General features: G+C 41.2%; 1 protein-coding gene across 6 annotated transcripts in view; it reads left to right on the forward strand.

Moving 5' to 3' along the window:
* Positions 1 to 19,450, forward strand: part of MTMR3 (myotubularin related protein 3) — a 212,476-nt gene that overhangs the window by 184,496 nt on the left and 8,530 nt on the right. For all 6 annotated transcript variants that reach the window (XM_037817081.1, XM_037817085.1, XM_037817086.1 and 3 more), the window contains 9 exons: positions 542 to 638; positions 3,127 to 3,240; positions 8,544 to 8,749; positions 9,351 to 9,482; positions 10,474 to 10,585; positions 14,316 to 14,511; positions 15,326 to 15,511; positions 17,783 to 17,953; positions 19,200 to 19,345. In XM_037817081.1, coding sequence (XP_037673009.1) covers positions 542 to 638; positions 3,127 to 3,240; positions 8,544 to 8,749; positions 9,351 to 9,482; positions 10,474 to 10,585; positions 14,316 to 14,511; positions 15,326 to 15,511; positions 17,783 to 17,953; positions 19,200 to 19,345 — 1,360 coding nt within the window. The remainder of the gene's footprint in view (positions 1 to 541; positions 639 to 3,126; positions 3,241 to 8,543; positions 8,750 to 9,350; positions 9,483 to 10,473; positions 10,586 to 14,315; positions 14,512 to 15,325; positions 15,512 to 17,782; positions 17,954 to 19,199; positions 19,346 to 19,450) is intronic.

A 19,450-nucleotide genomic window follows, 5' to 3' on the forward strand; every position in this document is an offset into this window, starting at 1 on the left:
TACTTTTTTAAAATCCAAAAATCTCTTGAGTTATGAAATTTGTCCCCCAGGATTTGAGATGAGGGGTTGTGGACTGGAGCTGTATTACTATTCATGGTGAACTTGTTATTGATCTTATTTCTTATTATGTATCCCATCAGTCTGAGAGGGGAAGTTGGAGAGAGGGCCAGTGTAGTGTCAAGAACATGGGTTTTGGGGCCAGACAGATATGGTCATGATTGCCCCTCTCAGTCTGTTTTGTCCTCTGTAAAATGAGCTCAGTGATGCTTCTCCCAGAGTTGATGGTAGAGATTAGATGAGATGACATAATTCTTGATCAAAATTGATAATTGATTCTTTCTTCCTCTCTCTTTATAATCTTAACCTAACAGGAACTTTTTTTTTTTTTTAATGAAACTGAAACTGTTATCTTGTTACTTTTATGACAGCATTTTTATAACTGAGGTAAGGGATGGTATCTTTTGCTTTTATTCTACCTGTTTTGCAAAATGGTATTCATTTCTTATTTTCTGCTCTTTCTCTCTCTATCTCTGGTCCCTAGGGGAACACGTAACATCAAGGTTTAAAAATGAGGTGGAACGGATGGGTTTTGATATGAACAATGCCTGGAGGATTTCCAACATCAATGAGAAGTACAAGTGAGTTGTCTGGGTCCCAGTGGACTGTGTTTCAGAGCCAGTGCCTTGGCAGAAACACCACCTCTCATGTGGCAAAGCATTTGAACATAGACTTTTTCTTTCAAATGGAGTTTTATTTAGGTCTAAGTGCATGATCTTCAGAGTACTTCTTGAACCTTCTGTTCCCACAGCTATCATGCGAGTGAAAAATAATATTTACTTAACAGGACTGTGGAACCATCCTTTCCACCAACCCCCTGCAGGTCTCTGTTCTTCCTGGCATATTCCTGTCTGGGTAATAACTGTGTTTACCTGTAGGTAGACAGTTTCCATTATTCTGATCACCACTTAGCATCACATTACAGATAGGGTCAGAGTGATAGTGTGATCTCATAAGCAGCGATAAAACACTAAGAGCTAGTGTTTTTTTTTTTTGTTTTGTTTTGTTTTAACTATAATTTTACTCCAGATCCTATGAAATAGCCATAAGTATTACTTTGTTCTTTAATGTATATAATCTAAAACTTCATAACTGAGCCATTAAATATTAATTTAATCACCATCAAATATTTAACCATTTCCTGTTTCCTTAAAAAGTGTAAATGCTTTGGCGGGGGAGGGAGGTTAAAACTATTGTGCTTTGGGTGATCCATGGTTCCTATAAAACAAAAGAAAATTGTCCAGGAGATTTAAATTGATAGAGAAACTTCTTAAATGCCTCTGTTACAATTGGAGACATTAATCATTCTGTTGTCGAGTTGTCTCAAATTGTGATAGCCCTTACTGTGGTCTGTTCGTGAGCAGCCATCAGAGCATTTCATTTTTCATTGGGAAAACTAGAGCTAATTACTGCACACAGCTCTTAACATGGGCTTTGTAAAGGAGTTGAGAACACGGGTGTTCTGTAGAGTCAGGAGCAGCAGATCTGTCATACCTTTGCCTGCCTTCAGTGAGCAAGTCAAAGCAGAGAATGGGATGTGGAACAGACTGGAAGGAGGGTCCTTTGAGAGCTGAGACTGCCACAGCCTTTGCTCAGGTGTAACTCACCTTCCCTGCACTGGAAGCTGCTTATCTACAAGTGATCAACTAGTACTTCAGGAAGTATAATATCCAAAAGAACAATGAACATATTGATCAGAAAGTCATGTGGAATTAAAAAAAAAGTGAATAAGCTAAATTTGTTGAACAAATGTTTGAGTTCAAAAACCATTGTTTTTCAAAATCTCTAATTATGTTTTAAAAATTAACTTCCTGTCTTTGAGTCTACTAGTTTCACCTCAGAACAAGCCTTTAATGCATTGAAAAGTTCTTCCTACTAAAAAGAAATGAGAGTCACATTTGCTTTGAGCTAAAAACTAAGATAAAAGGGATGAGGAGACTCATGGTTAGACTATTAACCATGATTGGTGCATCCCTATTTTTAGGAGTTTGTGGGTAGGTACTGGGAAGTTTATGTAGCTACTCCAGTCGTAGCCATTCTCCTGGTTCAGTGGCTTTTAAATTCCTGATACTTAATTTTCTGGAAATTGAGAACAGAAGGCAGATATATAGTGCAAGATGATCAAAAACTCCAACTCTTAAGCCGTTTTATGTTTTTACTACCCTAGGAAGGTAGACAAGGGCAGAATGGTGGTAGTGGTAGTAGTGTTTGCGTGTTTTAAGATTTGAATTAAAGGCCTTATTGCCTTCACTATTGAAAAAGAAGATCTGGTCACCTGTAGAGGAGAGATATGGTTCTGTAAGTAAAAAACCTATCAGAAATACTGCTTCCTGAGGCATCAGCTTGACTAGCACACAGCTACCATCTTCCCTAATTATAAGAGAGCATTTTTCCCAAGTTTAGGTTGCTCTGAAGTTTTATAGAAATTATGATTAATAGTCTGTTCACATTATAACTTGGTTCAATAGGACTGTGGTTGTGCAGGCAGATGGGCTGCCCTATGGTACTGTTTCTGCATACTCACGGTTTCTCCTAGTACCTCTTTCTGGTCACAGAAAGAGTCCTATAATTAGGACACCCTATTTGGTTCACGTCAAAGAATACATTAGGTAATACTTACGAGGTCTCTGGAAACTTGGAATTGTGGGCTCTTGTTCTTCACATTTTTCCTTTTGACAAAAGCCTGAAACACTTGAGGGTCTTGTAGAGGTGACCCAGACTTGCACTTCTGTAATTGGACTGGGAACTGATGTGGTTAGAAATGATTTATATATTTGTTACAACATAGACTTAAAATGAAGAATAAAGAATTTGCCCTTCACCTCCCATTGTTTTCATTGATAGTTAAGACTGCCAGAGTCCCAAAAGGCAGCCTCAAGTGGAACAATCCAAAAAAGTATCACTTGATGTATATATAAGTAAAAACTTAAGGTAGCTCATCCTGCCAAGGAGGCCAAGGCTCAAGTAAAGCTCCTCACTGCTTTTTAAGTTGCTCTGTGGTAGTTTGACAGATATATGTATGCTGGCTCACCTCATGTTTCTCCTCCCCCCCCTCCCCTTTCCTGTTAGGCTATGTGGTAGCTATCCACAGGAGCTCATAGTGCCTGCCTGGATCACTGATAAAGAACTAGAAAGTGTAGCAAGCTTCAGGTCCTGGAAGCGCATCCCTGCCGTTGTTTACAGGTAAGTAAGCCTGATCAGGCTCCTGTGTGGGCTGATGCTGCTTCTGCTGCTGCTAACCTGGGAAGGAGGATAACTTCCCAGGCATGTCTGTGCTTCCTTATTTCGAAAGCTGCTCCTCCAGTAACATAATGGTAGTCATTGCATTCAGTACACTGCCATTTGGGAGGTGGGATGAAAAGATGAACAGTCAAGTTTGCAGAATGGTAAGGAAAATAGAGGGTGAGGAACAAAAAGTGGCACCCTGAAAGCTTGGAAAGAGTTCTAGCTGGGAGGAAGACATGGATTTTTATCCGAGCTCTGCCTATCTGTGACTGAACAAATTGCTTCAACTTGCCAAGGTGTAGTTAGAAAAGGGGCTAATACTGTCTTACCCACTATGCAGAATGAATCATATGGATATATGAAACTTCTTTGAAAATTGTCCTGCTCACCCCTTTAAGATAGCATGTGATGTCACAGAAAGAGTACAAGGGTGTTTACTTCTCACAGGTGGCATTTGTCAGGGACAGCTTCTTAAGGAGAAACTGCCTCAACATTGGTTTAATGGAAAGATGGGATATTAGTTAGCAGAGGAATTGAGGGGAGGGGCACATAAAAAGGCAGAGACAAGGGCAGGGGGGTGTGTTGCAGGGAAAGCCCACCCATGTGCTTGCTTTAGAGTGGACAGAAAGGGAAAATCTGTGTTGTATCAGGCTGTCCTCACCAGGCTTTAACAGGGGGCAGCTCTGTCCAGCTTTGTGCTCTGTTGTGCATCTCTGAGGGCAGAGGAACCGGGTTTGCAGAGGGCATTCACTTCTCAGTTGGGTTTCTATGCTGGTTTTAACAGGTGTTTTTCTAGATTGCTTCTTGCTCGCACTCTTTTTTTTTTTTTCCCTTCATTTTCATTTCACTAGGACTTGTCTCTCGTTGTCACCTTTTGCCTACTTTGTCATTTGGGGCCATTTTTTTTTTTTCTTTTCAGTTTTTCTTTTTCCTCTGTTGTAGACCTTTCTTTAATAGTCCACTTACTGTTGTTTTTTTTCCTAGTCAGCTTGGGTCATCACTTTGCTGCCATAGAGTTTGATACCTGGTAGACGACACTGACCAAGACCAGATCCACATCATGCCCTGTGAGGCAGGCCCAGTAGAGGGTCTTTTGCAGTACTGAGGGCTGCTCTGGGTAATGGGGATTTGCTGGAGTGGTCAAGTACCTTTCCCCCTGTGTCTTTTAGAACTTCACAATAACCCCCTTAACTAAGTTGATTGAGAACAGTTGTCTTTATTTTTATTTTTAACTGAATAGTATATTTATTAGAATAAGAGATTAGAGTTGTTAAACATCTGGATTAAAATGGTTAAAATTATTTTCATACAATTTTTAGGTACTATACACACTGTTGTTTAACAGTAGCATCAATACTTGGATTCAGGGAAAGATAAATCTGACACATTTTAATGCCTTGATTCATTTGTGACATTCAAAGTAACCACCATTTTAGAAACATCAATCCAAACTTAAGGTCATACACCACTAAATATCCCACACAGTATATTTAAAAATAAATATAGAAATACAACCAGAAGTCTGTAAGTCATCACAGTAGACAGACTGCTGAAATCTGTCATGGCAGTGAAAGGCTCTGGCTAGATTTTGATGGAAACTGCTGAATTGTACATCAAAAGTAAAAAATAATAGTAAAATAACACAGTGTACACTTACTGATGCTTATTTTCAAAGCAGCAAAGCATACTTCACATGCACGGCTTGTGAAGGATCTCACAGGGCTTCTTCTCCCTAGAATAGAGAGAAGGTATGCCTAGCGAGAATGAAGTACCACCAAGCATCAAAGAATCCTGAAAACAAGGGCAGCCTGCTAGTCAAGATGAGGGAACAGCAGTGCTGTTTCAGTAAGCATGAGTACCCACAGTCACCAAAGTTTCACTGTAATTCAGCATTGCATATGTTTTGATCAACATACATACAAATGCCCCAAGCACAAAGCCATTGCACTCCGGGGAAACAAGTGTAAATAGGAATCAAGACAGTAAGAGTAAAAATCACGAGTAGAATTTTGGCACATGCTGTGTTCCTTGTCCTTTGTTATAGATGAACTTCACACCTGATCAGAGTCAGGCATCGAAAAGAAGCCTGAAAGCAAGATGGCATGCCACGGGGCAGGGGCTTGCTCCTTGCTGCTTCCCACATGCTTAGTTGCTAGCCACATGGGTTGTGTGCTAGGCTGGTTAAGGCCAATGGTGGACCAGAGCCAGCCTGCAAAATCCACTTCTTCAGCATCAGATCTTTTGATAAAAGCATGAACCATTAGCTACTTCAAATATGCTCTCTCTGCAGGGTTTTTTATTAGGTGTTCATTCACAAATCTTGGTTTTCACAGTATTGTGTTCAGTTTTTAAGAAGTCATCTCCATTTTATTCTAGAATTGTTTCAGATACCATTTCTTTGTAATATTCTCATTCTCCATTTCATTTTCCTAGTTTGCAGATTTTTTGGACTCTCCCTGAGCTTTGGCCATGCCATTGGCTTAATTAGAAATTCTTTCCATGTCAGGAGGCAATCCATTGAAATACTGAGGTTGCAGGCAAGGGATTTATCACTTTGTGGAATTCCCACTTAGGTAACCAGCTTGTTCATTTAATCTACTGAAGACAAATTCTGATTGCCACCCTGAATAGAGAGATGGAAAAATATTTGCTTCTGGCCCAGAGGAAAACATTAAGTTTTCAATCTCACTTTTGATCACTATTGTTTTCAGACCCCTCTAGAAAAGCAGGTCATTAAATTTACCTGTCACTCAAGTGGCAGGGATGACAAAGGAATTAGCAGTGAAAATGAAAGGGATTTATTGAGTTTTATCAGTGATCTGCTCAACTCGAATGGGGAGAGCAGTCAGCTCTGTGACCAGCAGCTGTGTTAGATCAGCAGCCCTAGCAGAAAGCATTTATAGGGCTTGCAGACTTTGCCCATAAAGGGGAAGGACACTCATTTTCAAAGTAGAGACTTCAGGTGCCTTCTTCGTGTTGGCAGAAAAGCCTGCATTCAGGTTGAAGAAAAACTTAGAATGTAATAAAAATGGAAGCTTTTTTCCCCTTCTAAAATTTGCCTTTCTCCCCTTTCTAAAAACGGTAGAGTATGTATAAATAAAAAAGTATTTTATTTCCAGTATTTCAGAGAAAATCTGTTCTCAAAAGATTACAAATGAAAGTTCTGGGTGCAGTCCATGTAAAATCAGACAGGCTTTCTGGATCTGGCCTTTGTCTCAGAGAACATGTCTTTCTAATCTCTAAATGCAAAACCATGTTACTATATTATTTGGGAGCTTTGTAAGGTTGAGTGTTTTGGTCCCCTCCTCTCCAAAGCAAGGTACGCCATTACTCCATGTTTTGCCAGCCTGGGTGGCAGGATGCCTCTGAATCCGTCATATAAATTTAGTTGTCTGTAGACTACAGTAGTGATTCCTGAGGTTGCTAGCAGCAGTTACTTGACAGCACCAGCTGAACCAGCCCCTGATTAGTGATTTCTCCTACTGTGATGAGAGTTTGCTTAATTGGATTTATTACTGAAGGCAGAGATTGCTCTAACACAGCAAGGTAGTGTGAAGGGTGCCCATCTGTAATGCGATTCATGGCTCCCCTTTGTGCATGGAGTGATTATTAGAAACTCCAAATCATTTAGGGATCTTTCCTGGCTGGCTAAGATAAGGGTAGTTAAAACTCAACTGGCTCATATGCTGAATGTTGCTATATAAAATTGAAGCATTCTGTGTTTTAGTACGAAGTCTCATCTATTAGACATCCTAATTTTTATTGTTTTTCCTGGTCCTGTTTGGTAAAATGATAGAAATGCTTTTCTTTAGTAATTTTGGGTATAGTTATCCTCCATGCAATCTAAAGCATTTTAGAAGGCTGGAGAAAACATAACTACTTAAGGCTCCTTAAAAACTCAATTACAATGCTCCTTAAAACCCAAGACATAGGCTGAAGAGTGCCATCTACTGTTCCTCTTGGGCACTGCTGGGAAGCGTTGCTGAGGAAGAGGATGCTCAGTAAGGGCCCTGCCATGCTCTTCTGTGGAGGTCTGAAGTCATTCAGATCAGTGGTTACCCAGCACCGATTATATTCTAGTAGACATTTTAAGAATCAATGACGTTTTATTTCCAGTTTGGCTCCATATAGCATATGAGCCAGTCAAGTGTGTAGGCAATGCACAAAAAATTTTAACTACTTGTCTTTCCCAATGAGGGAAAATTTTAAAACTACAAGTAAATTGGTGGTTCCAGTGGAATTTGATTATTGCCAAATTTAATTTATTGCTATGAGCTTTAGGGTTAAAACCAAAACTTTTTCTCACATCATTCCCTATTCTGGACACTTCATATAAATGGAATCATCCAATGTGTTGTCTTTTGTCACTGACTTCTTTTACTTAGTGTAGCATTTTCAGGCTTCATCAGTGTTGTAGCATGTAACAGAAATTCATTCCTTTTTCATTGCAAAATATTTTTACTTTTGTAACTTAATTGCTAATGTTGCTTAACCAGGAAAAGCCTGAGTTAAGTAAACCACAAGTATGATTCCTGGTTTTATTTCTTGAAAAAACATCTGTCAGAACATGGCTTACTAAGATTTATGCTGTCCTCTACTTTTAAGAGCTTGAGGAAGGGTAGCTCCTCATTGAGGTATCTGCCTGTAATAAGAGCAGTTTGTGACTCATGAAATCTCAGGGAATTTTGTGTAACAATCTACTGTGGGCCAGGTAAGTGTTTCAAATACAAAATAGGGATCTTGTTTTGAAAAGAATCCCCAAGCCAATCATGAGTACTCAGTTGCTGCATTTGTCCTCAAAAGTCAAGGAGGAGACACATTTTTCTCTGTTTCACCGTCTGTTATGCTGGTGTGTTCAGGTTCAGTATGAAAAAGGAGGAATGGATGCTTTACTGTTGGGTAGCAGAACTAGAGTGTAGATTATTTGTAGATTATTTTTCACCTGATTTTCCAAAAATACTTTGAACATTTAACTTAAGAATATTTATTTTCTCCAAAAGTGATATACATGATTTTGTTGGTAACTTTATAAAGGTCTCTGTAATGATAAGATAATCAAGAAAGATCCAGGTAAGTATTGATATTTATTCTTGTTGGTATATGAGATTTCTACCCCTTGAAGTTATCCCAACACTTACCTGTAGTCAAGCTGTTCAGTAAGCCATTTAAAAAATCTACCGCCTCACATACTGTGAACGAAGAACATATGAATGGAGGCCACTGGGATGGGTATAGTTGTTGGTCTCTTGTTCTCCACACAGGCACCAGAGCAATGGAGCAGTCATTGCCCGCTGTGGACAGCCGGAGGTCAGCTGGTGGGGCTGGCGAAATGCAGATGATGAGCACCTAGTGCAGTCAGTGGCCAAAGCTTGTGCCTCTGACTCCCGATCGAGTGGCAGCAAGCTGTCAACTAGGAACAATTCTCGAGACTTTCCCAATGGGGGAGACCTTTCTGATGTGGAGTTCGGTAAGGTACTCGCTCATTGGATCATGGAAGCAATTTTTACAGCATATGAGAATCCTTTTCTTGAAATGGCCTTTTCCTTAGGAAACAGATTGTGCTTCATAGAAGAGACGGACAGTGAAACTTGAATTGGTTGTTTTGTTTGAGGAGTCATTGGTTCTGGCAAAGAACCAGACAATCCTTTGATTCAAAGTTGGTTTTAGAGGACTAGAGTGTTTGTTATCTTTCTTGCCATGGCAACAAGAATGGAGTTATTTATTTGTTAGGGGACGGACTTGCAGTGTCTCCAGACTGTAGGGACAATACTAGGCTTAGTTGAAGGACTACAGAGAAAGAAATAAGATATAGGAAATTGGGGTCTATGGGATCCACATATGTGCTCTGGGAGCTGGTTTCAGAGAAGAAATCATCACCAGCTTTTCTAAGAAAGCAAAATAGAAAGTAAACCAAAGAGAGAAGTCCTATGTATGAAGGGGTCTGGTTAGGTTGGTTTCATTTAATTGAGTTTCTAATACTGTAATAATATGTGCCTGTGATTCTTACGTTGCACAACTCTGGGAGAGAGGTGCATTTAGTTTTTCCCCTCTCCTCCTGATGTCCCTAGATTCTTCTCTTTCAAATGCTTCAGGAGCAGAGAGTTTAGCTATCCAACCACAGAAGCTTTTAATCTTGGATGCACGCTCCTATGCAGCTGCTGTGGCAAACCGAGCCAAAGGTGGAGGCTGTGAATGCCCAGGTGAGTTGTATGGTGCTTTGTCCCCCAAAACTGTCCTTGCAAGTACAGCTCATGCCGCACTGAGGCTTAGTTCTCAATGTGAATGAATGGCAAGCCATGTTCCTCACCCTATCTTGAGAGAGCCAGAGCTTCTCTTTGGATTCTTCCAGGGAGAAATGGAGGAGGAGGTACAGTGAAATCAAATAATCTTTCTTCCCTTTGCCAACCTTTAAGTGATAAGGAAAGGAAATCCTCTTTCGTGACAAGGCCTGTTCATCTTTGGAAGCCTCTTTTATAATGGCTCAATTTCTCAGCCTTCTAAAAGCTTTCTGTTGCCTTTGATGATGGGTATGCTCATCACTTCACTGACCTCACAGAAAACTCCTCACATGGCTTCTACTTAGAAAACTCAGGGTAGAAAGTGAAACAGTAAATACAAGACTCTAGGCAAAGTGCCTCTGTCTTGACATATAACACCCCTACTATTTAAATACTAGCTTTCCCCATGGAGGGACCCCTATAGTGCCAGTTGTGTGCTGATGGAGCAAGCAGAGGCAGCAAGCTCCTTTTTCAGATGTGATCTAAGCTGGAAATTGAAAGCAGTCATACCAAGGTGAAATTTGAACACACAAAGGCATTGTTTTGCCAGATTCTTTTCAGAAATTTCAAAGCCGTGAATTAGATGGGATCCAAGGAGTAAATAAACCTGGGGCAAGATCAAAATTTATAGGTCTTTCTTTTTTTAAAAATAGCAGCTTCTAGTTCATGTCAGTATCTTCTCACAAATTTAATCTTCCTATTTTCGCTCTTTTCACAAAGATAGCTAAAACTCCAGTGCTGTTTTCCTCTTATAATAAAGGACCAGGCTAATAGTCAAGCATCAGAACATTGCAGTTTCGTTAGTCAGCAGCTGCAGTGTGTTTGTTTTATAGCCAGTTTGCATATTTTAAATTTGGCCATGTAGGCTTTAAATTCAACCTATTTGTGTTCTCTTCATTGTTATTCTCTCCAGAGTATTACCCGAACTGTGAAGTTGTGTTTATGGGGATGGCAAATATTCATTCGATTCGGAGGAGTTTTCAGTCCCTGCGGTTGCTGTGCACACAGATGCCAGATCCGGGAAAGTAAGACCTTGGACTTGGCTTTCCATTTGCATTGCTCTTTTTAAAAAATGAGTTTGGGTGTGTGTCTTTCCTTCTGTTGCTTGGTAAACTTCAGTTATACTTTTAGTCTCTGAGGGTACTTTTGTTCCTATGTTAGCAGCTCCTATGTTAGGAGCATGGAGGATAGGGGAGAGAAATCTAGCTCTTTTGAAAGGTTTTAAAATGTGCAGCACAGAGCAAACCTCTGTCCTCAAAACTGACGCCTTCCCTTCTTGCTTTTCCTGGGACAATCTCCCTTTTCTTCCACATTGCTTTGGCCCCAAGTAATTTAATTCTCTGGTTTCTAATGTCTTATAATGACACTCATCTGCTTTGAGATGGAATGTTTTACCATGAAGAGTCAAAATTCATTCATCATCTTCTAAAATGGGTTGAACTTTCCTAAACTTGCCATTAGGTCAGTTTGTTTTACATTTGTGTCTGATTTCTAAACTCCTCTCTTGTTTACAGAGAACATTATCATGATTTTTATTGCTTATTAAAAATGAATGACTGGCATTTGCAGTTAAGGAAGGTGAAATAACACTTCCTTCCCTCAAAGGAACTGCTTGAATACAAGATAAATTAGGAGGAATGCTCTGTAAAACAAATATGGACAGATAAATATTTAAAAGCCTCTTTTTTTTTTACTATTTCTGGAAGCCAGAGATGGTGCCAAGGAGACAGGATTTTTTCTTTTCTGGTATTTGTGCTAGAGCCCATAGCTGTATCCCAGGTTCTTATTCAGTAGATCTTAGTTATGCAGCATTCATTGATTTATTAAATCAAGTGGCTGCCTAAACCACTGACTCATCATAGCAAATGATTAAATTCACAGTTGCAGTCATCCCAGAGGGTGAGAAGCCGTTGTCCTTTGGAAAAAGCCTGACTAAAGCAATGAGCTTGCTGCTCTACTTTGGGGATTAGCCACTCATATCTGCTATACAGTTCCAGGATCCAGCCAGTAACATGCTTTCACCGAAGGGTGGGGTATAGAAAGAGCCTGGCTGAGGACTCAGACCTGCGACTTAATTGACTGTGTGACCTTGGTCAAGTGGCTTGATCACTGTGGGTCTCTCACTTTTTCTATAAATGAAAAGGATGGAATCAGTACTACACAATTCCTAAGGTATCTTTCATATATTAAATTTATTTCTTTAAAAAGCAATTTTTTAAATCCATAGTAAAAAAGATGTAATTAAACCCAGCCTGTTCCAAATGAAAGTCTGGGGATTTTATTAAGAAGTTAAGACCTTGTATTTGGCAACAAATCGTAATGCAGTATTGGACCCTCCAGAAGCTATGGCCATAAAGCAGCCAACTATAAGTACCCCCTCCCCCCACCATATTTGTTTGGGGCTATGGAGGGCTAGGAGATGGTATGTTTGGGCCCCAGTTTGAAACAGGACAAAGGAGTATGGAGTCTTTAGCACTTTTTCCATTGGAGATTTTTGGAGCACATCTTCTCTGTTAGGCATCCACAGTACCAACTGGTATGTAATAATAGTTCAGTCAAGGGCAAGAGAACCTTCCCTGGTTCTCTTGTTTACTGTTTCTCTAAGAGCAAGGAGATAACTTAGTATTCCCTCCCCTAAGCCTTATCCTTTAGCTCCTTTTGAGACTGTGAGGAATGAGAATAAACTATTGATCAATCAGCAAAAAATGTTTCTCAGGTACCTATTAGGAGATGGAAAGTCTTTAGACTGGATTTTTACCCATGACAGACTTAAAGTTCATTTAAATATGTAGGAATCCTCATTGTATGTTAGGTACTGTACTAGGGGTACAGCTGTGTCTGAGACACAGTCTCAGCCCCCTGAGGATTCAGTCTGTTTGGTAGACAATATTAATCTATATGAAACCAAGGCTTTCGTACTGCATTCTGTCTCGTCTGTTTGCTTGGAAAGACCCCCTGCCTTGAACTGTTTGAAAAATTCATACTCACTCCCCAAGGTTTAGTTAGCTTTTATAGCCTAGTTTTGGCAAAGCCTTTTTTTTTTTAAATTCATTTTTATTGCGATATATTCACATACCATGCAGTCATACAAAACAAATCGTACATTTGATTATTCACAGTGCCATTACATAGCTGTGCATTCATCACCAAAATCAATCCCTGACACCTTCATTACCACACACACAAAAATAACAATAATAATAATTAAAGTGAAAAAGAGCAATTAAAGTAAAGAAGAACACTGGGTGCCTTTGTTTGTTTGTTTCCTTCTCCCATTTTTCTACTCATCCATCCATAAACTAGACAAAGGGGAGTGTGGTCCTTATGGCTTTCCCAATCCCATTGTCACCCCTCATAAGCTACATTTTTATACAATTGTCTTCAAGATTCATGGATTCTGGGTTGCAGTTTGATAGTTTCAGGTACTTACTGCTAGCTATTCCAATTCACCAGAACCTAAAAAGTGTTGTCTATATTGTGCGTAAGAGTGCCCACCAGAGTGACCTCTCTGCTCTTTTTGGAATCTCTCTGCCACTGAAGCTTATTTCATTTCCTTTCACTTCCCCTTTTGGTCAAGAAGATGCTCTCCATTCCACGATGCCGGGTCTACATTCCTCCCTGGGAGTCATATTCCACGTTGCCAGGGAGATTCACTCCCCTGGGTGTGTAATCCCACGTAGCTGGGGAGGGCAGTGATTTCACCTGCCAAGTTGGCTTAGCTAGAGAGAGAGGGCCACATCTGAGCAACAAAGAGGCATTCGGGAGGAGGCTCTTAGGCACAATTATAGGGAGGCCTAGCCTCTCCTTGGCAATGTCTTTTTAAGTGCCTGTGACAGAAGTATTTTTTCTCTCCTCTGACTCGTATTTGAAGTGCTCAACTTGTGTCTTAACTACAAATCTGATAGCATTTGAGAGAAATTAGAGCTCTTTTTGGGGAGTGCCGCGGGGAATCCATGACAGGACCCAAGAAACAAAATGTCAACACAGTTATAAAACAAGTGTGATCAACTTGTGTTTACTCCTAAGGGACAACCCCTGCGATCTGATACTTCCCAAAAGGCCTGTGGAAAGAGTTCTTCTAGATCCCTGATGAATCTAGTCTATGTTAAGCCCAGTAATACTGTGTGGCCATTGACACACTGTTTTGTGTAAGTCTAAATCACTAGTTTGGGGCCATCTAGTTTTAGTCAATAGACATTCAAGACTTCAGCAGTTGTAGATGTTTGAGTTGTTGCAATAGGTAATGTTGTGTTTATAGCATTCTTGCAGGTGCCATTCAACTTACATCTCTTTACAGACATGTTTATATTTATGAATTTTCTTAACTTTGTTGGGGAACTTACTGGGTAGAGTTGCTGATAGTTAAAAGGTAAAATCTCCTGTTTCATATCTCAGTAATAGTTGTTTCCTTCAGGAGAAGATTCCAGTGAGAGCTGCTTTATTATAGTGTGTATACCTACCGTAAACTGAAAAAATAAGTATTAATTCTCTCTGGGAAATTAACCATAAAGATTAAAGGAACAAAAGGTGGTCCTATTAATTAGCATCTCTATTTCTAAGGCCCCCCCTCTTGCAAAGTAGGGCTTTTGGGTCTCATCCTTTGGACAAAGCTGTGTAAGCACAGAGAAATTTTCCATTTGTTTTGACAGTGTTACATTTGGAGGGGAAAACTTTGGGAATTGCTTTTTAATTTGACAGGGTATAATGCAGCAAATGATTTAAAATAACAGCATTTCCCTTTTTTTTTTTTAATAGTTGGCTCTCAGCTCTTGAAAGCACAAAATGGCTCCATCACCTGTCTGTTCTTCTGAAATCGGCGCTTCTGGTAGTGCATGCCGTGGACCGTGATCAGCGGCCAGTGCTAGCCCACTGTTCAGATGGCTGGGACCGCACCCCCCAGATTGTGGCATTGGCTAAGCTCTTGTTGGACCCTTATTACCGAACAATAGAGGTGGGTGCCTCCAAAGATTTGGTACTTCAGTATGCGTGGGGAAGTAAGCTAGTGCTACATAGCCAGGTTAGGACTTCTCTCCAAAGGTTTTATGGTCAATATGGGGAATATAGATTAGGTCTAAAGAGAGTGAAATTTCTTTGTTTTTAATCATTGCTCCTTTACCTTGAGCTACATTGTGGTGGTACCTACCACAGTTGTTGTGCCTCTTAAAAGGGGGCAGATTGTGGGTAATAAGTTATTGAGAATATAGACATGTTTTCCTTTGCAGTCTATCTATGTGGAAAAGTTTTGGCTACCCCAGGAAGGTGGGGCTTCTGTAAAAGTCTTCTGAAATGCTTATAGTAATGGGTTTAGGTATCACCATGGAATGTTCTGTGGAGAAAGAGCCCCACTCTGAAACAGCTTCCTGTTGGATTAAAGATGTAAGAAAAACCATAAAGTACCATGAAATCTGTGCGAATATTTGTAAAATCTGGGGTGGGGAAGGAATTTTTACATACATGATTTTATAAGCATATCACCAAAGATGGAAATTAAAAAATAAAAAAAGAAAAATCTGGAAAAAAAGAAAAGTGTGGCCAAAAATATGAATAGACCCAAGAAAGGCTTAGATACATGCATGGTTAGTACTTATCAATGGTTATGGAATGGAGTTCAGGAATAGACTTGTCAGCTGTGGGGATGGGCCAAGGGCTCCTGCTGGGCTTTTGGAAGGCTGTAAAAAGGGCTTGCTGCCAGTCACACCAAGCTCAGGGCTGTCACAGTCTGGGTAGATGAGCACAAACGGTCTCTCCTGTGTTCTTCCCCACAGGGTTTCCAGGTCCTTGTGGAGATGGAATGGCTGGATTTTGGCCACAAGTTTGCTGACCGGTGTGGTCATGGGGAAAACTCAGATGATCTGAACGAACGCTGCCCAGTGTTTCTGCAGTGGCTTGACTGTGTTCATCAGCTTCAGAGGCAATTTCCTTGCTCTTTTGAGTTCAATGAAGCATTCCTTGTGAGTTTGGGCATATGGTTCTCCAATTTGGGGAACTTCTGAATTCGCCGGGGCATCAGCACAAATGTCAGTGGGCCAATTTTCATGCAAAACTGTGCAGCCTTTTTAGAATTGAATAGAGGGGTGGGTCTTCTGCTTTATTGCAACAAACAGGTGGTTATTCAGTGAATCCAGGTATACTAGGCTTGCATAAATTTCTTGAGTTGTTTTAAACTTAGCTTTTAAAAGGAAATAGAAGCCATCAGAATTTCTCATGCTCCCTCCAATCCATCAACCAAACCACCGACATCTATCCCATGTCCTCTGTTTCCTCTTGGATGATGTGCTATCCTTGCTCTTTTCAAGTCCCTCACTCACTTGCACTCCAGCTCCCACCCCTCTCATCTGCTCAGCTGCACGGCTCCCGCATTTCTCTTCTGTGTTCTGAATCAGCGGTGTTTTCCTCTCTACCAAGTCATTGCCATCATCACAGAGACAAGGTATAGTTTTTCCATGTCATCAAAATCCTCTCTTGTCACCGCATCTCCCTCTAGCTATATCCCATTTTTCTTTTCCCTTTAGAGCAGATATACTCAAGTCTTCTACCCTTGACATCTCAAATTCCTCTCTCCTCATTTTCTGTTACACCCACACCAATCAGGCTTTTACCCCACCACTTCACTGAAGCTGCTCTTATTAAGACGACCAGTAACCTTCATGTTGCTAATCTGGTGATCAATTCTCAGTCTTTATCTTCTTTGATCCATCAGTCATATTTGGCACAGGCTAATCACTCCTGTTTTCTTCAGTTGACTTTGCACCCACTCACTCTCTTTTATTTCTCCTTTAACCTCACTGGCTGGTCCTTGTTCCATCTCCTTTTCTGGTTCCTCTTCATCTCTCCAGCTCAGAATGTTGGAGAACCCCAGGACTAAGTCTCCAGGCTTCTTCTCTGTCTACACTCCCTCTGTAAGGGATCTCATCCAGGCTCAAGGCTTTAATTACTCATCTATATGCTGATGATTTCCAGGTTTATGCTTCTTCAACCCAGATTTCTCTACTTAACTCCAGACTCATGTAGTATCTCCACTCGGATGTCTTACTAGTATTTCATATTTAACATATTCAGAACTTAAAAATCTTGATTTTCATCTCTCTCCCAGTCCTGATTGTCCAGAAGTCTTCTATCTCACCAAATGGCAACTTCATCCATCCATTTGTTTAGGGCAAAATCCTTGAGGTCATCCTTAACTTTCTTCTTTATTTCATATTCCACATCAGTCTGTCAGAATTTTGCAGCTCTGCTTTCAAAATATATCTAGAACCTGATTACTTACGGCCTCCTCTACTGTTGCCACACTGGTCTGAAGCCAACATCATCTCCTGCCCAATTCAGAGGGTAAACTCAGCAGCTGGACAGATCCTTCTAAAACAAAAAACAGACCATGCCATTCCTCTGCTCAGAAACCTCCAAACAACTTTGCATTTTACACAGAGGAAAGCCAAAGTCCTTAAAATGACCTACAGGACCATCCTTAAGTTTACCCTCTAACTGCATCTCCTTCCTATCTCCCTTTGCGCAGTCTCCTTCAGTCACTCTGGCTCCTTGCTGTTCTTCAGAAATTGCAAACGTGCCTACCTCAAGTTGTGCTTGCTGTTGCCTCTGCCTGGAGAGTCTCCCTCAGATAGCCACAGGACCAGCTCTTTCATTTCCATCAGGTCTCTGCCAGTGAGGCCTTCCCACACTGCCCAACATGTGCCCTCTCCCTCTTACCCTGCCTTACTGTTCTTCATAGCACTGGGCACCACTCCCCCAACAACCAGAACCATCTCCACCAGGGCAGGGGGCTTCCTTGATTATTGCTACACCTCCACACCCATAGTAATGTCTGGGGCATGTGAGATGCTCAGTAATGACTTGTTGAATGAGTAAGTAGTTTTAGAAGAGTACTCTTAGCTCAAACTGCTCTGCTCCTGTACCCAGTTGATAGTCTCTGTGACTGGGGATGGTGTCTGTTACAGGAGCTCAGAGACTGTTTGTCAGGGAGGCTTAAAAAAAATGTATCTTTGCCCTCATGTCTTTTGGCTCAGGAGTATTGGTGGTTGGGGTTGGCCCCTGGAATTGGCTTTGTGAGGAGGAGGCTATTGCGTGGCTTAGTTGGTATCCCCGTCTTTTGAGATGTTAGCTGAAGTGCTCTCAGGGATGTCAGGGAAGACTGGCTAAGCTGAGTTGACCTTCCCCCAGAGACTGTGTGACCCATTGCTTGATTTTGCATCATTGGACTCCCATAGGTGAAACTGGTGCAGCACACCTATTCCTGCCTCTTTGGAACATTCCTGTGCAACAACGCCAAGGAGAGAGGGGAAAAGCATACTCAGGAACGGACCTGTTCTGTGTGGTCGCTTCTTCGGGCAGGCAACAAGGCTTTCAAAAACCTATTGTATTCCTCTCAGTCAGAAGCCGTATGTATTCTTCAGCCTTTCCTCTGTGATCAGCAGAAAGAATTTGGGGGTGGGTGGACATATGGGAGCCTTTTTGAGTAGTGACTGTTTTCTAGAGGGCATGTTATCTCTGGACGGCGTGATCCTGTTTTTTCCCACCACTGTCTCCTGAGAAAGGCCTGTTTCCTGGTGATACTCTGACCTGCTTCTCACCACTCTTAGGTCAAGCTGGTTTGGTTAAATGCACATCTTCACCTTGCGACTCTAGACATGAATCTATTGTGGTATCTCCTCTGGAGCTTAATTTACTCCTAGCATGTTCTTTCCAATGGGCGGAAGAGGCACTTAAGTTGTTCCCTGGGTGCCTCTGATAGCTCAGAAGGAGCTGCCACCAGGCCTTGGTGCCCTTTTTATGGCAAGACATGATCCAGCTGCTTCTATCTCAGAGAGCAGAAAACTGTGTCTGACATTGGCACTTTTATCTGTGTGATTCTCTGCCCATATGGAGAGCTGTCAGGCTGTCCATATGACTTCGTTCCCCAAAGGAACAGCTTCTGTTAAGCAGAGAAAAGGAGGCACATGCTTTTTTTGTCAATACATGGTAATTTTCCCTTTGTCAGAACGCATCTTAAATGCTCAAGAAGCAAAAGGAGACTAATCAAAGGTTATACTGCTTAGCTGGACTATTAATTTGCCTCTCATTAGATTTAAATAGTCAAGGGCAAGAGTAAGCTAACTGCTCCTCTTTCTCCTTTTTCACTGTGCCTGCTGGGGAAGTAACAATACTGGAAGAAAATTCCTTCCTTTTCACATGATTAATTTAAGTGATCCTATAAAGCAGGCTTGACATTGTCTTCTGAAGCCAAGCTTTTCCACCAGGGGAACAATCACCATCTAACAGAATGACTCACTTTCTTATACAGTAAAATCAACAAGTCAAGTGATGAAAGTCAGTCATTCAGTAAAGGTGACCTAAGAAATAATTAAAAATGAGAACTAGGTTTTTAAAAATTCTTCAGATTTTCATATCCACAGGAGGCTCTCAGCTGAAAAAAAATAGTGCCAAATAAAATCTCTAATCCTATGTTGGCCCTCTTGAGAGAGAGACCACATCCACTGATGTTACTGTCCCTCCCTTTGGAGATTGTGCTGGGTTTTTCGGGTATTGCAGCTGGGAACTTACTTGTTCATGATCCTTGTTTCTAGACCTTTCTAAAAGACTTGGTGTGGGACTTGGTTAAACCTGTGTCCTCTCCTCTCTCCTCAGGTGTTGTACCCGGTGTGCCATGTACGTAACCTGATGCTGTGGAGTGCAGTATACTTGCCTGGCTTGTCCCCATCTACCCCTGTGGATGACAGCTGTGCGCCATACCCAGCCCCAGGCACTAGCCCCGACGATCCCCCCCTGAGCCGGTGAGCCTAGGGTTGATGCCTCAAGCTTCAAGTCTTGTGTGCAAATATTCTTATGTTGGAGTATGCCCAGGGATTGTCACAAGAGCATGATGTTATCTGGCTTCA

This window comes from Choloepus didactylus, chromosome 23 (genome assembly GCF_015220235.1).
Source record: "Choloepus didactylus isolate mChoDid1 chromosome 23, mChoDid1.pri, whole genome shotgun sequence".
NCBI lineage: Eukaryota > Metazoa > Chordata > Mammalia > Pilosa > Megalonychidae > Choloepus > Choloepus didactylus.